This window comes from Choristoneura fumiferana, chromosome 20 (assembly GCF_025370935.1).
Source record: "Choristoneura fumiferana chromosome 20, NRCan_CFum_1, whole genome shotgun sequence".
Taxonomy (NCBI): Eukaryota; Metazoa; Arthropoda; class Insecta; order Lepidoptera; family Tortricidae; genus Choristoneura; species Choristoneura fumiferana.
Genome location: NC_133491.1, coordinates 14,074,573 through 14,094,217, shown reverse-complemented (window position 1 = coordinate 14,094,217; position 19,645 = coordinate 14,074,573). Strand labels below are relative to the sequence as shown.

Here is a 19,645-nt window from a genome sequence, read left to right as displayed (position 1 = left end):
AAGGAAACTGGATCCCGTACCAGGGTGGAACCTTTTCATAATCAATTTCGCTATGATTTCTCTGATAAAATGTATGGGATGTCAACGTGACATTAGTAGCACAAAGGTTCCACCCTGGTATGTACGTGCGTGATTTAGTTTCCTTGAACGTATCTTTAACTATAAACTACTTGCGAAGAAAACCGAAGAAACTACTGTGAATTATTGTACTAACTTTTATACAAGGCAGCCTGTGACAATATACCTATAGAGAGTACGGGCGTTTTAAATTTTTTTTACCCTTTCTGTTTTTTTTTAAATTTTAGACAAAATTATGGTTTTTTCTATTCAGAATCGATTCCGATAGTTTAAAAAAATGTCCCCAAAAATGTCAGTTTTGCGACGTTTTTTTCATACACTCAGATGGCCTATTTACTCGTAAAAAGGCGGGTTCACGGTGGATTCAGGCCACTTCTAACCGAAGCAATTGGAGTTCTATGGGGGAGGCTTATGTCTAACAATGGACGTCCTACGGCTGATAAAATGATGAACCTGATGGAAAGCAATCACCGCCGCCCCTAGACACCCGTAAGTTGAGTTACGGATGCGTTGCCGGCCCTTTGAGAAAAGAGTAGTTTGAGGCTCGTTTTTCTTAAACTATGATCCTATGATGATGGAAATAAAATAATTACAATAATTATACTCCGTGTAGGTACAGTCAACGTCATAAATAAGTTATCACTTTTGTACAGTCGAGTTCATAAACTTGTGAGCAAAATATTGATCAAAAATATCTGAACACGACTCTATTGTTAACGGCGTAGAAGCGTGTTCAGATATTTTTGTGATCAAATTTTCGCTCACAAGTTTATGAATTCGACTGTACCTTGTCATTATAACGTCATGTTTGAAAAGCCCTACGAAATTGTTTACCGACTGAAAGCTACAAGGTACAAAAGTGATCACTTATCAATACTCTTTGTCACTTATGATGTTGACTATACAAATTATAACAGACGTAGTGCTCTAAGTGGTTCGACGTTCGACCTACGGCCTCTCAAGCAGAGAATCGTGGGTTCAAATCCGGACTCGCACGTCTTAGTTTTTTGAAATTCATGTGCGAGACTATATTTTATATTTCCCACGAGCTTTATTGTGAAGGAAAACATCGTGAGAAAACCTGAACATACTGAGGAAGAAATTAAATTATGTGTGAATTTCTTAGCCTCTTCACCGCCACAAAAACGAAGTGACGTGCTCTGTACGCCACAGAAAAACCAGCGACAAATCAACTTGTTTTTATACCATTGCAGAAAATTTCGAGTTGAATGTTGGTCATGTATTGATGACCGTTGCGTGTAAGATATTCCATTAGCTTTCACGACTGGATGACTGTGGCGGTGAAGAGGTTAATCTGCGTTACGCCTACGTAAATTACCTCTCCCCTCTCTCCCTCTCGCCCTCTCATTCTGAAGCCTGTTGCAGTGGGATGCACATAGACGACGAGTGGAGACTCAAACAACAGTTCAGTACAAATTACATTTACTAAATCAAAAACTTAAGAGACACAGATTCACTTTATAGATCCAGATCTTTTAGGACAGCACGGACTCCTGCATGACTTGAGGGGCACGCCTTCAGCTTCCTTGCTCGGGCCTGAAGTCGCTTTCGCCGGTTGCTCTTTGCAATGCGAGCAGTTCAACAGCTTCTCGAATATAGGGGGTCCACATGCTATACATGTGGCGGCTAAAAGGGCTGTGATGCATGATATGCAGATTATCATAATAAGTTGTTATTTCTTGAGGCACTTGATGAACTTGTTCATCTCAAACTGGCGGTAGCAGACGGGCACGCAGGCTAGGAATGTGGCGGATGCGATCAGGGCGTACAAAGAAAGGCAAATCATTTTTCACTGGACCAATGGCTGTTGGGAGCCACAGGAGTCCGTAGTGAGCCTGTGGAAGAGTTGTTGATTTTATATCACTAACTTTTAAATCAGGAATGTTAACCCTTTCCGGCTGAGAGCTGATTGCCACTTGACAGATCGGGGTCCGGATTTTAATCGGGTGTTCCAGTGGCAGAACATTTTATATAAAGCTAGTTATTCACACTCGCCCAATACCGATTTTCTATAGAAATGATTTTCCGACACCCGACAAGTGGAAACGGGCTCTGACGAGTTGACTCGTTTCGTGCGATGAGCTCTCTTATCCGGTAGTGGAATATACAAGTTTTAAAATTTTGGTCACCACAGCTTGAGGCCTTATCGTCTACGTACGGAGAATGAGATCACGAGCACGTGTTAGACAATACGGCCACTGCTACTATAGCCGGACACATTAGGCACTTGTCCCACCGCCGACGATGAGCGAGAAGCGAGTAGAGCGAGTAACTAGAAACAAGTGGGTGAGCAGCGAGAAGCGAGTGTAGTTTTGTCGCTGGCTGTAAGCGAGTGTTCGACGGGCGACAGGCTATTACTCGCTCCACTCGACTCGCTAGTGCGGGGCGGCCGCCAAGCTGATATCGCTGAGCGAGTATCTATAGCTCAACGAGTTTTATAGCTCTTGTCGCTGCGACAAAAGATGTAAGAGCGAGTTCTCGCCGACAGTATGAACAGCCAGCGATCAACTATTAATATATGTGTCTCTTTTACTTCCACAGGATCTTATATCTTTTGTCTTGAGCGAGAAAATAGTCGATAGCCAATCGTTTCCTCGCTGGCGGTGAGACAACTGCCTAACATCCTGTACTCTTGATCTTTAGTTACATCTACTTGATATACCTAGTTATGCAATGTTACCAACTATGTTTTTATCATACAAAATTATGTTATCTTGTCTACTGGCTCTGAAAAGCCGTTTACCTATCAGAGCTAAGTCACCTTTCAGACTGAAGAGCATCATTTCTGTAAATTAGTTAACTTGCCTACTTACAGGATTGAGGATCAGATACCATTTTACGTAGCCTAGAATATTGGGTAGATTTTGGTACAACTTTGCCGAAACGAAAGGGTTAAAGAGACAAAATTCCTTTTTCTACAGCACCGTCCTAATTTCCTATTGCTTGCGAAATACTAATATCTACGTAAATTCCTAATTTAAAGAAGAAAAAAAAGAAAGGTTTATTTTGGCTCCATAAGTACCACCTAAAACTAAGACTAAAACTAGCACAGCGCTAGTACTAGCACTAGAATTTACAGTTATTATGCTTTACGACTAGCAGCAATTTTAATGCACAATGAAACCGCATTGCTGCATCAAGCCATCGATGGCCGTTTAGGATGATTCCTAAGTGCATCCTAAAACAACATGCATTGAAAGTTCGCGTTATGTGAGTATGTTGCTCCAATATTAGCTTGCAATCATCACAAACGTTGTATATTCTCTAAGCATTGCTGACACAGTCTGCAATATACTATAAGGTTTACGAATATATTATGTTTTGGCTGAATCATGTCAGTGACAGAAACATTTGTTTGCTTGTCAATGACACATCCAACATCTTTAAATTTATGCAACGTCACTTCCAGGAAGGCAAATAACTTGGTAATATTTATCTGCATGTGTTAGATGAAATTTTACATGTTGGGTTTAGATTGAAAGAATGAATAGCTAGCGCCTTATAGTAAATCATCAATTACCTTGTGTTATGAGTTTTCCTCGAAATAGCTTTATTTTAGCTATTTAAAGGCAGGTTAGCGCCTTTTCAACAAAGTCACACATAATTTAACATATTGCTTGAATTCCTCATTATTTTTCTCAAAAATTAGGCCATGACAAGTTTGTACACTTGTGATGTTCAGATAACTGTCAACGTTTGAAAATGTTGTTTCTAAAACGTCTATCATGCCAGAGTTGCGTCACTAGAAACCTTTTTATTGGCAAGAGAGTTTTTAAGTCCCGATCAGAAACTTGGGTTATCTCATTCATCACTTTTTAACTAAAAATAAACACGTAGAAAGAAAAGTTTACAAACAAAACTATTGCTAAGTTACTAATTGCATGGTTTAACTTACGATTATAATTCAGGAACGGTCAAGAAATGGTCAGGTACCGACTTAATTAATATTAAAAAAAATGCTTATCATTTTCGTTTTATTAAAAATTTATGTTTTATTAAGATAAAATTCCCTTTTTTGCAAGTTTCACGCTCAGTTTTTACCATAGGATTTCATGCAAGTTTCACGCTAGACTAGTAAAAAAGAAAATATTGTCCATGCTAATAATAAAAACGGCAATATATCGAAAATATAAACTTCATGCCATAGTCATAGCCTGACATGACTACGACAGAAATGTGATGTTCTTTTTCTAATTTAATGTCCTTTCAGTGTCAAGCTGTCAGACCACCTGATAGTGATTTGTTTGTGCTAAAATCCTTTAAAAAAACACATCCACCATTCTGTGAATAAAATATGTATCCAATGTAGTTATTTAGAGATGCTTTGGCAAGGTTATTGCCAGTGTATTAAGTAAAAGTTGTTAGTATGAGACTTTGTGTGTTGATCCTCGTGGTTGTGTCGGTGGGGGCGTTCCCCCCTGACAGAAGGTCACCAAAGAGTCAGTTGGCACAGTCCCCGAAGCAGGTATATCGATAATTTTACTAGTTGCATATCACGCAGAACTAGTGCCTATAAAAAGAGAAATAAAATGTCATGCGTGCTAAAAAGGCGATTATAATGGAAAAGCAAATGATTATAGTAATAAGGTACGTCATAATTATGCTCACACAACCGAAAGTCATGCTCCGGACGCGGTAGGTAGCAGGTAGCAGCACACACACAAAACACTTTGCCCTTTTTGTTCCGTTGTGAAAAGTATACGGTTGTCATTTTCTTCGACATAATATGTCACATGAGGCTAGAGATTCCAATTTGGTGCCTTTTTATTAAGTTTAGGTGCGCCAACAATATCCTAACTTCTTTTAATGTACATAATAACATTTCCAAAAACCTAAATATCTAATTTCCTACTTCGTGTTACGAAGTTAACCACTGAAAACAATTTGTTGCAAATATAGAGATTCAGAAAGGGTTGCATTCAGTACAATTGTGATCTTGGATAAGCAAAATACGCTTGGTTCTCTATTTTAGCTAAAAGTTGTAGTGACATGTTTTTGAACATCTTTTTCTGTATCACACGATTGTTTAAATAAAAATAGTACCCCTTTCTAGAGCACATGCTTCTCAAAGGAACTACTGAGCAGATTAGAATGTAAGGAAATAATCTTTGAGGAGCATTAAACGGCTTTTAGATATTTAAATATTCAGTTAGTGAGTCCTGGATAGAAAGGCAGGCGATAGGTAATTTTACGGGCATCATTACGTCATATTATTTCACCTATCTTTATGACACGACTACAATTACATAGGTGTATACATGGTTTGGATAGGTATTTACCTAACTAAATGATTGTAAACAAACTTCAGCTGCCAGATATGGTACATTCAAGGATATTAAACATTTTACATATCTATCATTGTAATACAAACTAGACTAGTATATTTCAATACAGAAATGTAAATGTTTAGATATTTTAATGGGGAATTTCAATATTTAAGACACCAATTGACGTTGTTTTGTTTATTAGTTAAATACCTATCCAAACCAAGTATAGTAGTGTCTGCTGCTGAGTATAAGCCTCTTCTAAGAATGAAAAGGTACGGTTGCACAATTTAACTACTTCGTAGGTCTGCTTATGTTGTTTTTCTATAGATTTAAGCTTTTAATTATCCGCCTGTGAGGCTATAGACCAGTTCAAGGTGCCATGACTTGTTTACTATAATCGTAATACTGCGCCATAGCGTAACATTAACTCAGTTATCTACACAAGGCAACTACGGATTGCGTTACGGGCAACTATGGTCATAAACGCAGCTGGTCTACAGCATCAACTTGTCCTAAAATCATTTGGATAAAATGGCAACTTGGCTAAAAAGTAACTCGTCAATGAAGCAACTCGTCAGAAAATTACTTTGTCTTTTCTTTTTAGACCAATTACTTTTTAACCGCATTGCGAATTTGTCAAGATGATTTTAAGACGATTATCTATAGAGTATACTGGCTAAAAAGTAATTGCATACGCTATTATAAATGAAACGGATACAATTCAGATCTGAAGACATTAATATCAAACTAATGATTATATCATGGACAATTCCGATCCGCATTAGCGATCTTCAAATAGCGAACCTACTGTGTTTAAAGTTGTGTTAAATACCCTGCGTTGAATTCAGCAGAGGTTTGTGGTAGATTTGACATTCATAAGTTATAGCCTAAATTGAATAAAGATATTTTGACTTTGACTTTGACTTTGAGTCCATTGCAGTTATTTTTGGGCAAGTTGATATTTTGTCGAACTGATTTCTGACGAGTTACTTTTTAGTCCAGATGATTTTAGCAGCAGCTAGTGAGGAAACCTGCACAAACCTGCGAAGCAATTCAATGGTGTGTGGAAGTTCCCAATCCGCACTGGGCCCGCGTGGCAACTACTGCCCAAGCCCTCTCATTCTGAGGGGAGGCCTGTGCCAAGCAGTGGGACGTATATAGGCTGGGATGATAATTATTTTAGGATTAGTTGATGCTGTAGACTAGCTGCGTTTACGATCATTTGATACTAGCTCGCGACTACATGGTATGGCGTGGGGCAATGCTGCATCCTCCAACGCTAATTCACTGGCCTCAGTCCATCCGACCTTCAATCAAGAGGGCAGCGTGAGTATCGGAAAGACGAGCCTGCTCTCTGTTCATTGCGCGCGGCCGAGAGGCGCTGCTCTACAGTGGTAACCTGGCACACGCAATGAACAGACAAAACGCTCACCACCCCGCTGCCCAATGGTGTCAATGTCGGAATTGCCAGGGCTATCTTTAACCGATCCCGATAGGTCCCACACTTGAAGCTTCCGGGTCTTGGGCACTTCATGGTAATAGGTAGGGCTAAAATCTGCATCGCCCATCCGTAGTGAGTGAACTGTTAAATTCTTATTCGTTTGTGCCCTTCTTAATTAGAAAAAAGGGCCCGGGGACTTAAAGATTGCAGAAAATCAGTTAGGATATTGATAGGAGTAATCCAATAAACCTACCTAATACTATTTTATTAATAATGATTTGTATCCTACTCGTATAGTATCGATAGTATGTCTATAGAATCAATCCTTGTAAGTCGCTATGCTATTGTTAGTTTGGACTATCAATAGTTGTTCAATTTTCGATAGTATCGATTAAGTTTATTATATTGACATAATGTAGACGATACTATTACAGAATATATAATTATCGATAGTCTATCACTACCAGACTGAAGGCAGTTTGTGCTGAAACAGAGAGGGACCCCCGTAAATATATTTATGATGACGGGAACGCCAAAGTTCGCATATAGTGCTAGCGGTACACCCCGAAATCAGTAAAATGCTGCAAATGGTGTTAAAAGCATGAAAATCGGAACGATTGATCTTTAGGCCATGCGAATTAATTTGACACGTAGCACGAAAAAAAAACAAAGAAGGAGAGAAGTTATGACGTCATCTTTTTATTGTAAGGGAAAAAAATAGTTTTGGCGTACCGCTAGCACCAATAGGTTGGTACTCTTCGCAAGTTATACTGTAATTTTTGTCCGAAACATCGTTTGTCATAATTTTTTTCCCACTGGAAGCATAAATTTTCCTTAAATTTTTTAATGGTCATTTTTAGAAAACTATAAGTTAGATTAGGTTTGTTTTATATTATAACACTTTTGAACAATTATTGGATTCAGAGAAAAAAGAGTTATGACAAACGATCATTCTGACAAACATTACATTCGGACTTTTAATAAGGATGCGAGCCGATATGTACCCGATGATGACACTAATATTCATTTGATCCGACTCCAGGTGCCAAGCAGTCTGCGCGTGCGCGAGGCGACGCGGGATTGCAAGAGTAAGTGCGCGTCGAGCATCGCGCAGAAGGCGGCTGCGGAGGCGAAGGCGGCGCAGGCGGCGCAAAACGCGGCAGGCGCTCAGGCCGCGCATATGGTAAGCTATTTCTTTTTACATGTTTAAAAAAAAAGTACCTGGGCGACTGAGCTTTGCTCGGGCTACAACTCGATAACAAGCGTTTCTCTAGATAAGACCAAGCTAGATCGATTTTTCATCACCGAAAACTCCCACATACCAAATTTAATCGAAATCGTCGGAGCTGTTTTTCCGAGATTATGAAAGAGACAAGAATTACATTGTACTAATTGTATTGGATTACATAAGCCCTCTGATTCTGAGAGGAGGCCTGTGCCCAGCAGTAGGACGTATATAGGCTGGGATGATGATGAGATTACACAAATCTGACCCGTTATTGACCCGTTGTTGATGGAAAGTGCAGGTGAGGCCAAAGGCATATCTCACTGGTTCAGTACAGCCTATTAACTCTAGCCTTGAATATGAACTAGTAAATAGTTCGAAACGTGTCCAGACCGTGTCAGCGTTTCAAGTTGTGTTAAAAGAGTCATTTTACTTTTTACTGCAGATTTTTACGATTTCAAAGCATCTTGAAATTTTAATATTTGTAATGCGTTTTAATAACTTGCACTAGCTGCTAAAAATGATAAGCACAGATTTGTATTAAGTTCCTAAGGCGAAGGATTGATGTTCAATGAAAACTGCGATCCATTAATATGTTAAAAAATGATGAATTACCATTATATGTATTCCCGCAGTACAGTCAGGTAAAACGCCTACTAAAAACATCAGAGCAAAATAATACGAATATGCCATTGACATCTTTCTTTATCTCTATTTTTAACCCCCGATGCAAAAAGAGGGCTGTTATAAGTATGACCGCTATGTGTGTCTGTCTATGGCACCGTAGCTCTTAAATTAGATATGTTTTATCAAAATCGGTTCTGCCTTTTTTGAGATATTAAACTTTGGAGTGACAATATCAGGGGTTTTTAACCGACTTCAAAAAAGGAGTAGGTTATCAATTCGGTTGTATGTTTTTTTTCATGTTTGTTACCTCAGAACTCCGTGATTTATGAACCGATTTATTTATTTTTTTGCGTTCGTCTTGGAGACATTCCTAAACGAACGCTTCAATTTCTTTTTATAAAAAAATTTCAACTTTTTGTTGGTTAGTTTATTTCTCTGTGTCTTTCATTGGTCTGTTTCGCTTTACTGTTTGTAGTGTAAAATATAGAGTCATTGTATTGTATTTTATAATTTCAGGTAAAAACTCAACTCGCAGAGAAAGCTTTGCAAGCGGCGAAGGCGGCGGAGGCGGCTCTGGCTGGCAAGCAAGCCGTGGTCGAGCAGCTGCAGCAAGAAGTAAAGGAAGCCGAAGCGGTGGTCGCCGAGAACACTGCCGCGGTGCACCAGCAGCAAGGGACTGTCGCTGCGGCGGTCGCTGCTGCGCAACAGGCTACTGCTCAGGTGAGGAAGCTTTCGGGTGTCGTATACTCAGTAACCAGTGTAAAGCAAGGCTGGCTTTGTGCTCTTACAAACCGCTTAGGAGCAAAATGCACAGAACGCAAAATGTACATCTACATGCGAGATGTAGCCAATGGATACGCATTTTGCTTCGAAGTGGCACAAACGCACGTTTCACAATCACTATCGAAACCATTTAAAAAAGGGATTGGAAAGGTTGTCAGGGATTAAGACTACGTTTTAACCAGAGAGGTGCAAGGATGTGTTTTTCCTTAACCAAAAGGGCCGCTTAATTTACCCAGCCTCGCTACGCTCAGCTGTTTCCACCAGAGCGGTGCTGTGCGAGGATGGGTAAATGAAGGGTTTCTGTTGGTTCAAAAGACATCCCTCGCAATATATCATCGCACATCTCTGGTAGAAATGCAGCCTGAAACATATGACACGGCGCAAATTTGAGCTAAGACAACCGTACGCACCCTGGAACAGGGGTACAGAAGTAACAACAAACGGCGCAGGTTCGGGCGAAAATCTGGTCTTTCCAACCTCTTTTATCTTTGACTGTCAACCTCATGATGGGTACGTATGGACAGGGACTTGGATGAGTGTTATCGTTTTGGTTTGAAGATTGGTTACTGGTTTGTACTGTGTATCATATTGCGAAATGACTGGCGTTATTTCATAATTAATTATGTTTATTGAATCAAAACCAGCAATATCGCGTGTGTGTTGCCATAAAGAATCGTTCAAGTGAGGTGGGAGAAGAAGAATCTATCCCAGGTAGATGTCTTGTCGAAAAACTATGTTCTGAGCGGCAAGTGCGAAAATGGCTAGTGTGCCGAAAACAATCTCCTGAAGTTCTCAAGGCCTGGAAATGTTTGGAACTGATCATCATTTTCTTCAACAATTTCGGCCTATTTAGGTTCAGGCAAGGTTTCATGAAGTAACGAATATTCAGTAGTGATTGTTGAAGAACAGCTGACGAGGCACTTCGTGAATCTTTTTCTCTTTTTAAGGTCTGGACTGGTAGAAGAGTCGGAGACAAGTTTATTCGGAAAGTCCGTTTATTGTAAAATATAACAAAATGATCTGCATGTCGCTGTGTTGCTTTATCATCGTCACCACGACGGTGACTTGTTTGCCTGTGTGCTGGAAACAGTTGACCAAAAAAAGTTGCCATTGCAAATGACGATATTAATCACAAGAATGGTGGTGAAAGTATGTAACTGTCAAAATTCATTAGTTCGCTTCAATAAACGCTTGACACAACATTTTGTTTTTTTTTTAATACTGCTTACCTACTTGCCCTTACCTGGGTATTAATTAAACTTATAACCGCCAACACGTTTTCGTTCGTACGTGTCCGTGTCGCCTCCTACACAGAAACTACATTTTGTCTTAATTATAAGACTGCGGCGAAATGAGCTGGATAATTTTGTGTCTTATAATTCAGATAATGGCGGTTAAAGGGTTAATGACTAGCCCATACTTACGTAAGTCAATTAACAAGTTATATGTCAGTGGTAAAGTTTAGGTTCATATCCATACAGAATCGAAATAATGGCACTGGTGCACAATCAGCGATTCGATAAATTTTATTAGATGTTTTGCGCCTATTGTCACCTGATGCTTAGAGTGACTGCGTTTTCCGATCTACAAGATAAATTAAGGTAGAGCAAGGAAAATAGAGCCTACTTGACGGTCAGACCTACCGAAAAAACAACCAACATTTAATCTGTCACAATATACTCGTATAATATTTATGTTGGCGCTACCCAACCAACCCAGGTTGGAGCAAGTAACAATTACGTCACTTAGCATAACGGTTCGGCCCCGAATATGGGTGACCTTCGGCCTGGTGATCTCTCAGGTCGTGAATTGGACGTCAGCAGACAGAAAAGTGGGTAGCAGAGCTTGTGACACAGCTTGTGTGCTTGTGCTCACCGCGCTGCTGCCTGGCCTGCTGTCCGCTGATTTCCATTTATCGCCACACAGCGGTTAATTAGCAGCCCATGCTACCATTATCTTGCAATATAATAACTTTAGTAAATATTACACGAGAAAGTAAACATGTAACCTGACTGTTATCATTATCATCAGCCGGAAGACGTCCACTGAACAAAGGCCTCTTACCTCTTTGATCGCCACAATGAACGTCAACTCGCTACTTGTAGTCACTGGTACCCCGCAACTCTCGCAATGTCAGTTCATATAGTGAGAGGCCTTGCCAACGCTTCCGGTTCGTGGTCGCCACTCGAGGACTTATATCCCCCAACCGTTATCCATTCTTCGATGTGGTTGCTTTATTGCTATATTGCTAGGGAATGCTTCAGATGAGACACCTCTAAAAGCTTTCTATTTTGAATTAACTACCATCAAAATTCTTCCACAGCACAAACTCATGGTGCAGGCGACGCAACTGGCGCTGCAGCAGGAGAAATCTGCGCACTGCGTGCTAGAAAAGACGAAGTTTGGACTACAAGAGAAGTGCCATAACCTATCAGAAGCAAGAGCGCGGCTGGCTCACCTCCAGCATAAACTGCAATGTGCGTGCGCCGAGTGCGCCGCTACTAAGCAAGCTGCTCACTGCGCCTGCGAGGCCGCTAGGGCAGCTTGTGGTAACGCAAGAAGGAAAAGACACGGTCGCAGTCGGAACGCGCTCGCAGTACGGGCGCCAGATAAAACAAAAAACGGACGATGATTAATTAAGCAAAGTTTATGACTTATTGTAGTTATTGTACAGGCCCTGATAGTCCCTAACGACGATAGCAGTAACACGCGTGAATTCGACAATGCAGTTTCGGGTTATTCGAAATATTATCCGTGTTTAATGTTACATTGATCGTAAGTCATCAGTAATTTTCAAGAGTGTGTGGATACAATGATACGGCGACAACATATTTTAGATTAATATAGTTTACTATGGTTTTGTGATATTGTGTGTTAAGACGTAACGTCGTAAGCTTTTGATAGATTGTTTGCATAAGCTTCTGATAATATAGTGATCGTTTAATCTGTTTTTTATTTGTTTCATTTCATTTGTCGTTCGTTTTTGTATTTCTGTGAGTGGCAACGGTGACAAATAAAATTGCTTCTAAATATTTTGGTTTATTAATATTACAAGTCTTACTGCTATAAATTTTACCATCTTAAAATATTAAGCGGCAATTACACGTGAGTCGTTCGCCGTATGCTGCATGCGGCGAGCGACAGCTGGCACCGTCTTAATATGGCCGCCGTAGTAGACGGACAGACTAATGTAAAGGCGACGGTCGTTCGTCGAAGTAGTTTGAAACAAGTTCGGCGACCGCATTAGGTGAACGACGCAGAGTAATTGCCGCTTTACCCACGTTCACAAACACACATTATTGCACAACAGTCTTAAGACAAGATTACGATATCAAAACAAAAAAAATGATTCACCATTCTGCTCCGAAACATTAGATATAATACTATTCATTACTTTGATATCTTTCCAAGATGAGATTATTTTCAGAGTCCGCTACACCACATAAGACAGCAAACACATACATTCCCTAATTACGAGTAAATTTATTTTCTTAAGCTAAAAGCGTCGTTCAGATTCTGCGGACTAAAAGCCATATTGCTGTGTTTGTAGTTGACGTAAGGTGATATAGTAGCTGAGGAAGCTACTTCAGAGTCGGCGTAAGTGCTGTCGTGCTCATCGTAAATTGGGCCACTTGGCAGGGATTGTCGGACCAGCCTGCCTGGTGGCTCAGCATATTGCCCACCGACCACGATATGGTCATTACCAGTCCCAGGTTTGGCGCGAGATTTCCACGGTTTATTCTTATGAATACTGTGTGGGAAATGATACTTCGATTTTTGTTTGCCTAGGTCCGAGTTAAAGAAGGTGTTTTTATACACGTCTGAGTATGAATCTAACTTAACAGCTTGGTATTTTGGCCGGTACTCTTCAAATTCTGGGTCAGGTTTAGCGTAAATTGGAAAGTTTTTGGTGTATGAGTTTATGTTGTCTACGTTGAGGTCTTGTTGATAGCTTTGGTAGGATTGGTACTGCTGGCCTATGTTATCATAGCTGTCGCTTTTGAATTGTTCTGTCGTAGGGAAGTTGACAGCCTTTAAAGGTATTCCGTACGAGTCTACAGGCGGTTCGGCGTAGTTTTGCTGCGGTGGCTGAACATATTTTTTCCCAAGATCTTTAGGAGGTTCACCGAAACCTGCAGGTTCCTTAAATGGTTCGGGTGCATAGAAAGTCTCTTCGTAAGGACGCACGGGTTTTTTGGGCATCTTTGCTGCACCGTACGGCTTTTTTACTTGTCCGTATTTGGAAATGGGGAGTTTCTTCTTGTTGTATTTGGTGGCTTTGATTGGTTTTCTTCTGTATTTCTTAACAGGTTTTCGGTTACTATAAGAGTTCTGTTGTGGAGGTCCATAGTTTGGTTTTGGAGGTCTATACTTTGGTTTTGGAGGTCCATACTTTGCTTTTGGGGGTCCATACTTTGGTTTTGGAGGTCCGTACCTCGTCTTCGGAGCTCCGTACGATGGCTTTCGGTATTTTGTCTTTGAAACCTTTTGGTAGATGATATCTGGTTTAGTTTTATAGGTGGAAGAGGGAAAACTATCTATGAGTAAGGCAGATTCTCTCTTAACCCGTTTTGTAATTACTTTTCCTTCCTCTTTTCGTTTTGCTTGCTCTCCTGCCACGCAAGTTGCTGTGATAGTGACCTGGAAAGGAGAAAAATTCAATTTTAATTGCTTGTGCCAAATAACCTTTAACCTTTCAATGGCACTGATGAGTGCAAAAAAGGTTAAATTTACTAGGTTTTTTATCTTAATCCGCATTATTGATATTATTTGAGACACGAGACTAGAAAGGTTAGAAGAGACTTAGTGTGTGCGTATGTCTATTCCTATGTCCTCTTGTAATTCAACGACTGAACCGATTTTGATAAATGACACGTCATTGGATTCGTCTTGATGACGAGAGTGACGCTGGGTAAGGTAAACGTACGAGTGCTCGTCGCTGTCCCAATAGTTGGCATCTTTAATCTTATGTCATTAGCAATAGAGATGACAGCAGCAAGGTGACCTCTATTGGGAATTAGCGTGTCGAGCACTCGTATGTTTACCTTACATGAAATTCTTAAAAAAAGAAATTGGGCGGATTTTTGGCGCCAAATTGTGAGTCTTCACCATTTTTTATTCTAACATATCGAGTAGGGTATCAAAATGAAGGGATTTAAAAAGAGATTACAAAAGTTTATACAAATCATGTGTTTATTAATTAATTTATTTATTTCTTTGGTCCTCGCTGGACGCATTATACATAGGTATAAGGTATTATTAGATTCGTCATAACTGTCGGAGTGGTATATAATAGGTATTTCAATATGGCGGGTGCGAGAAAAATATGGGGTGAAATTAAAATAATACGAGTATATATATTGCATTGTAACAATATGAGTATCAAATGAAAGCTGATAATTAGCCCCATTCCAAATATATACGTGAGTTACACTTTTGATCTACCATTTTCACGGAAATAATAAAAAAGTATGAAAAAATCACAAAACTAGACTGCTCTCAAAAATACTAAAAGAAAGAAAAGAAAGTCTAATGATCAAGCACTCTGTTAACTAGCTAACTCAAAGTTTAACAGTCGGGGCTCATTCGAATCGTGACCAGCTAGTCTTCAGATAATAGACCTAATGGCACAATGAAACACATTAAGTACAATATTCCGAAATAAATATTTTGAATTGAATTGAATTGAAAATTATTATTTTTTTATTTACCTACTTAACTACATTGTATCACAATGCACGGTACCACAACAATGCAGCGAATTTCGTTTTCGTTTTCAAAATGGCTGCTTCACTTTTTACTCCGACTTGCGGGAATGCGTCTGCGGCGCTGCCGTGACGTTAATTGTCATTTGATGAAAGTATTTGTAGTCAGAGGATCTGCTAATGCCATGAGCAAGACGCTCAGAAAAACCAATGTACAGTGTAATTAGATGAAGGTGGCAAGAACTTGGTAGACTTCTGGGTAAAAAAAAATATTCTATTCATTCCGCTGTTATATTTAAGTACAGAAGGTATTTTACACTTATTTTTTTCTTTTGTATCAGACAAAAAATTACAAAGACGAAGCGCGGGAGTAGGGGGCCGTGAATAGAATAGATAATAACTAGCTTTTGCTCACGGCTTCGCCCGCGTGTAATTCGGTTATCGCGCGCTGTTCCCTCGGAAACTATTTATTTATTTATTTATTCAGAAACAATACAAGGATAACTGACTGGTGTAACTGTGCATTTTCCGGGATAAAAAGTAGCCTATGCCACTCTCTGGCCCATAAACTATCTCCATGCCAAAAATCACGTTTCACACATTCACAAAAAGATGGACAAACATACAAACACATTAACACACACACTTTCGCATTTATAATACCCGGTGTGGCCTGTAATACGAGCAAAATATTAAAACATATATCGTCCTCATCAAACTGAACAACATTAGATCAGCGACTTTTAAAAATAATGGAGTCTTTGAATTTTCCTTTTTTCCTCCGCTTTTTTCATACAAATTAAATATTGGTATCAATGTACGCCATCCTAGAACCCAACTCGCCTGTCACGCTACAAACATCAAGCATTTTGCTTTACATTGCTTCTTCGAATAAACTTAAAAGTGTAATAAAAATTAAAAAAACTAATTATTTTTAAAAGTCGCTTAACTAATGTTGTTCAGTTTGAGGAGTATGGTCTATGTTATAACTATTTGCTCATATTACAGGCCACACCCGGTATAAGTATGGACAATAATAATAAAGACTTTTATTTCGGACAACTACGAGGTCCATAGGTAATTGTTAATTTACAAAACAAAACTTAATACTTAACTAAGGTAGTTTTTACAGCTACGTTAATACGTCGCAATAACAGTTTACGGTAAATAATCTTGAAACGTTGAATAATTTCAATGCGTTAACTAAAATTGTTAAACGAACAAAACATTACGGCAAATCAGATTCAAGCAAATCATCGTCACATCACAACACAACTTGCGTGATCTCCACTTTCTAATGCTTCGGGCTGATGCTGTGTCCATATCTGTTTCAACACCACTCTTATCGTTCTCAATGGCTGCTATCAACACTAACAGTTTTTTAAATGGGCGTGGAAACGTCTAATGGACCATGACTAAGTTAATTTATCTGCTTTGTATCAAGACAAAGTATATGAGTGGATTGCAGTGTCAAACAGTGGACAATTGACGCATGTATGTTTGTACCTATGGCTTTTGTAACAACGTAACGGCTTAGCCAATTTTGATAAATGATCGGTCATAGAATTGACATAATAGCGCAGTGTTACTGGTTCGATAAAATTCCTGATAAATCCTAATGATGATGATGATGATGATAATGATGATTTTGTTTTAAAAATCAGGTTATAAGTCAAGAACGGACCAGCTAGTTTCGATCTTTTTTTTTAAATAGGTACGTCGGGTTTGGTAGAAAAATAAAGGATTTTAAAAAGCAAATATAAAGATGTTAATAACCTGTCTGGTTAGGAATAGTTTGGAGTTGAAAACGCATTCGCACAAAAAAATGGTATTCATCATCATCATGTCAGCCGAAAAACGTCCACTGCTGGACATAGGCCTCCCCCAAGGCTCTCCACTCAGACCGGTCTTGTGCTTTCCGCATCTACCGCGATCCCGCGATCTTAACCAGGTCGTCACTCCATCTTGTTGGAGGCCTACCGACAGCTCGTCTCCCGGTCCGCGGACGCCATTCGAGAACCTTTTGACCCCATCGCACAAAAAATTAGTATTAGTTTATTACAAATAATAGTACAGTGGCATTTTTGTTTACCATCTTATAAACCCTTTATACACACATCATTGAATTCCTTTGTTTTTATTTTATTTTTACATACTTTTTTTGAATAAATCAATTAGGTATTGCTTTTAATAATCGACATTTTATAAGTTAGAAAACTGTTCCGTTGACTCATATACGTTCTTGTTCAGTTCCACTGGCTGATCAGATATTTTTATAGCTTTTATCATCATCCCAGCCTATGTAGGTCCCACTGCTGGGTACAGGCCTCCTCTCAGAACAAGACGGCTTGGGCCATAGTTCCCACGCGGGCCCAGTGCGGATTGGGAACTTCACACACACCATTGAATTGCTTCGCAGGTTTGTGCAGGTTTCCTCTCGATGTTTTCCTTCACCGCAAAGCTCGTGGTAAGTTTCAAATGTAATTCCGCACATGAATTTCGAAAAACTCAGAGGTGCGAGCCGGGGTTTGAACCCACGACCCTCTGCTTGAGAGGCGATAGGTCAAACCACTAGGCCACCACGGCTTATAGCTTTTATATCTAGTACTAATTACATTGCGACATGATCTCAGTGTTTCGCTACAACGGTGTGCCTTGCTATTATTCTTGGGAATAGTTTCTGAAGGATAGAAAGATCTGTGTGTGATAATGTAATGTGCGAAATTAGATTCGAAATTTACAAAATAATTTCATTTCATTTTATTAATTTAATCTAATTTAATTTAATTTCAATTTATTTTATTTCACGAGCTTTACCGTGAAGAAAATATCATAAGGAAACATGCACAGACTGGTGAAAAATTCAATGGTGTTTGGGTCATTTTTTATTTTGCTGTCGTTTTTTTGTTTTATTTTGAGTTCCTCATTTTATAATAAATTTTCAGTTTAGTTACGAAATTTCCATACATTTTGTGTAACTCAATGGAAAATATTGTAGGATATAGTGTGAAATTGGGCTTACCATAGTCAGAATAAGCAATTTTACCAATTCACCAAATTGCATTGAAATCTGAGAAAAAAATATCATGAACATGAAACTACCGTGAGACTCACTTATATTAAATATAATGACCCGTTGCAGCAGCCACTGAGTCGCGTTGCTCCGAAGACGAAGGGCTACAGATTAGCCCGAAACACGTCGAGCTAAACTCGATTTAAGACGTGAGTTATCCGGGTCATTATATTTAATAAAAAAAAAACGACAAAAAATAAAAAATGACCTGTTTATGAAGTTCTCTGTCTGTACGTCCGCGTGGGAATTACGGCTCAAGCCCTCTCATTCTGAGAGGAAACCTGCGGCTTACACTAGGACACATATAGGACGAGATGAGATGAAGTTTTGCTACACTGGATTAAATTGTTTGTGGGCGGATCGCAATGACGGTGGATTGATAAAATTATTCTGATTCCATAAATAAACAAGTAAGTACGCCCCTTGCAATTCATATTAGATAACAAAAACAGATGAAAGGCGTACCAAATGTATGTAAATTTAATATAAATTGTACAAGGCAAAAATATCTAATATATAGCGAGAGCCTGATGGAAAGTGATCTCCACTGCCCATGAACACTCATACATAACATAAATAGAATTACAGGTGGGTTGCCGCCCCTTTTAGAAAAAAGTAGACATGTTTTAAGAAAATTCCAAAGTAAGTATATGCACACACAGAGGTAGGCTCACACAGTCACTTAGTGGTCACCGGAGCACGGCCGTCGACGGCGAGGCAGACCGAAAAGGAGATGGCGGGACGATTAAGACGCGTATGCAAGGGATTGGCCTGACATTGCGCTGAACCGGGAGGTGTGGAGATCAAGAGGAGAGGCCTTTGCCCAGCAGTGGGACACTATTTTAGGCTAGTTAAAAAAAAAAGTATATAACCGATTTTTCTTGTACACGCCCCTGCAAACTCGTGTCAAACTGACATGAGTTGGTATGGGCGTGTAGGTACACGAACAATTGATTCGGTATTTCCATGTCGGTATTTATCCGGGCCGGTAAATAGTGTCACCCCTCCCGCCGGTTATAATTTTTCTTTTGTGCCTTAGACTATAGAGATCCTGTGCCCTACTTATTTTTTTAGACGAGTCCGTTCCTAGTGGCCAGTACCCAACCAAATAGGTATTTTTAAAAATAAAAACGTCATCCTCTTCATATCCGACCGAACAATATATCTTTGTATCCGACCATTATCCGACCTGCTGCGATGCTGTGTCGTTTTTCCATACTTAAAAAAAATTAAACCCTTTTGTGCATATTTTATTATGCATTTAAGAAAACACCTCTTAAAGTCACAAATAAGGCATTCTCATTGGTCAATTTAATTTCACATGCAGCAGACAACTACTTTTGATTGGTACAATCTCAATTCGGCAAGCAGCAATCTGCCCTCCGTGTTAACCGCGTATTCAATTCTAGAAGCGAAACGCGTACC

General features: G+C 39.4%; 2 protein-coding genes and 1 long non-coding RNA gene across 4 annotated transcripts; 1 reads left to right on the top strand and 2 right to left on the bottom strand.

Moving 5' to 3' along the window:
* Nucleotides 1–1,504: 1,504 nt before the first annotated feature.
* LOC141439268 (uncharacterized) lies at nt 1,505–3,776 on the bottom strand. Its single transcript, XR_012452578.1, has 2 exons — nt 3,620–3,776; nt 1,505–1,934 (listed from the first exon to the last, which is right to left on the bottom strand). It is a non-coding gene; the product is annotated as an uncharacterized lncRNA (long non-coding RNA).
* Nucleotides 3,777–4,252: 476 nt separating this feature from the next.
* Nucleotides 4,253–12,393, top strand: LOC141438931 (uncharacterized). The gene is made up of 4 exons (XM_074103007.1): nt 4,253–4,564; nt 7,850–7,990; nt 9,176–9,379; nt 11,766–12,393. Exons 1-4 carry the CDS (start codon nt 4,466–4,468, stop codon nt 12,072–12,074), a joined length of 753 nt encoding a protein of 250 aa, XP_073959108.1. The 5' UTR covers nt 4,253–4,465; the 3' UTR covers nt 12,075–12,393.
* Nucleotides 12,394–12,482: 89 nt separating this feature from the next.
* LOC141438930 (uncharacterized) lies at nt 12,483–18,514 on the bottom strand. 2 transcript variants are annotated; one of them, XM_074103006.1, is made up of 2 exons: nt 17,240–17,257; nt 12,483–14,083 (listed from the first exon to the last, which is right to left on the bottom strand). In XM_074103006.1, exons 1-2 carry the CDS (start codon nt 17,240–17,242, stop codon nt 12,926–12,928), a joined length of 1,161 nt encoding a protein of 386 aa, XP_073959107.1. In that variant the 5' UTR covers nt 17,243–17,257; the 3' UTR covers nt 12,483–12,925. The 2 variants fall into 2 exon arrangements, 1 of the variants encoding a protein (XP_073959107.1); XR_012452532.1 differs by lacking the exon at nt 17,240–17,257 and adding an exon at nt 18,429–18,514 and having other exon boundaries at nt 14,034–14,083.
* Between the last annotated feature and the right edge of the window lie 1,131 nt (nt 18,515–19,645).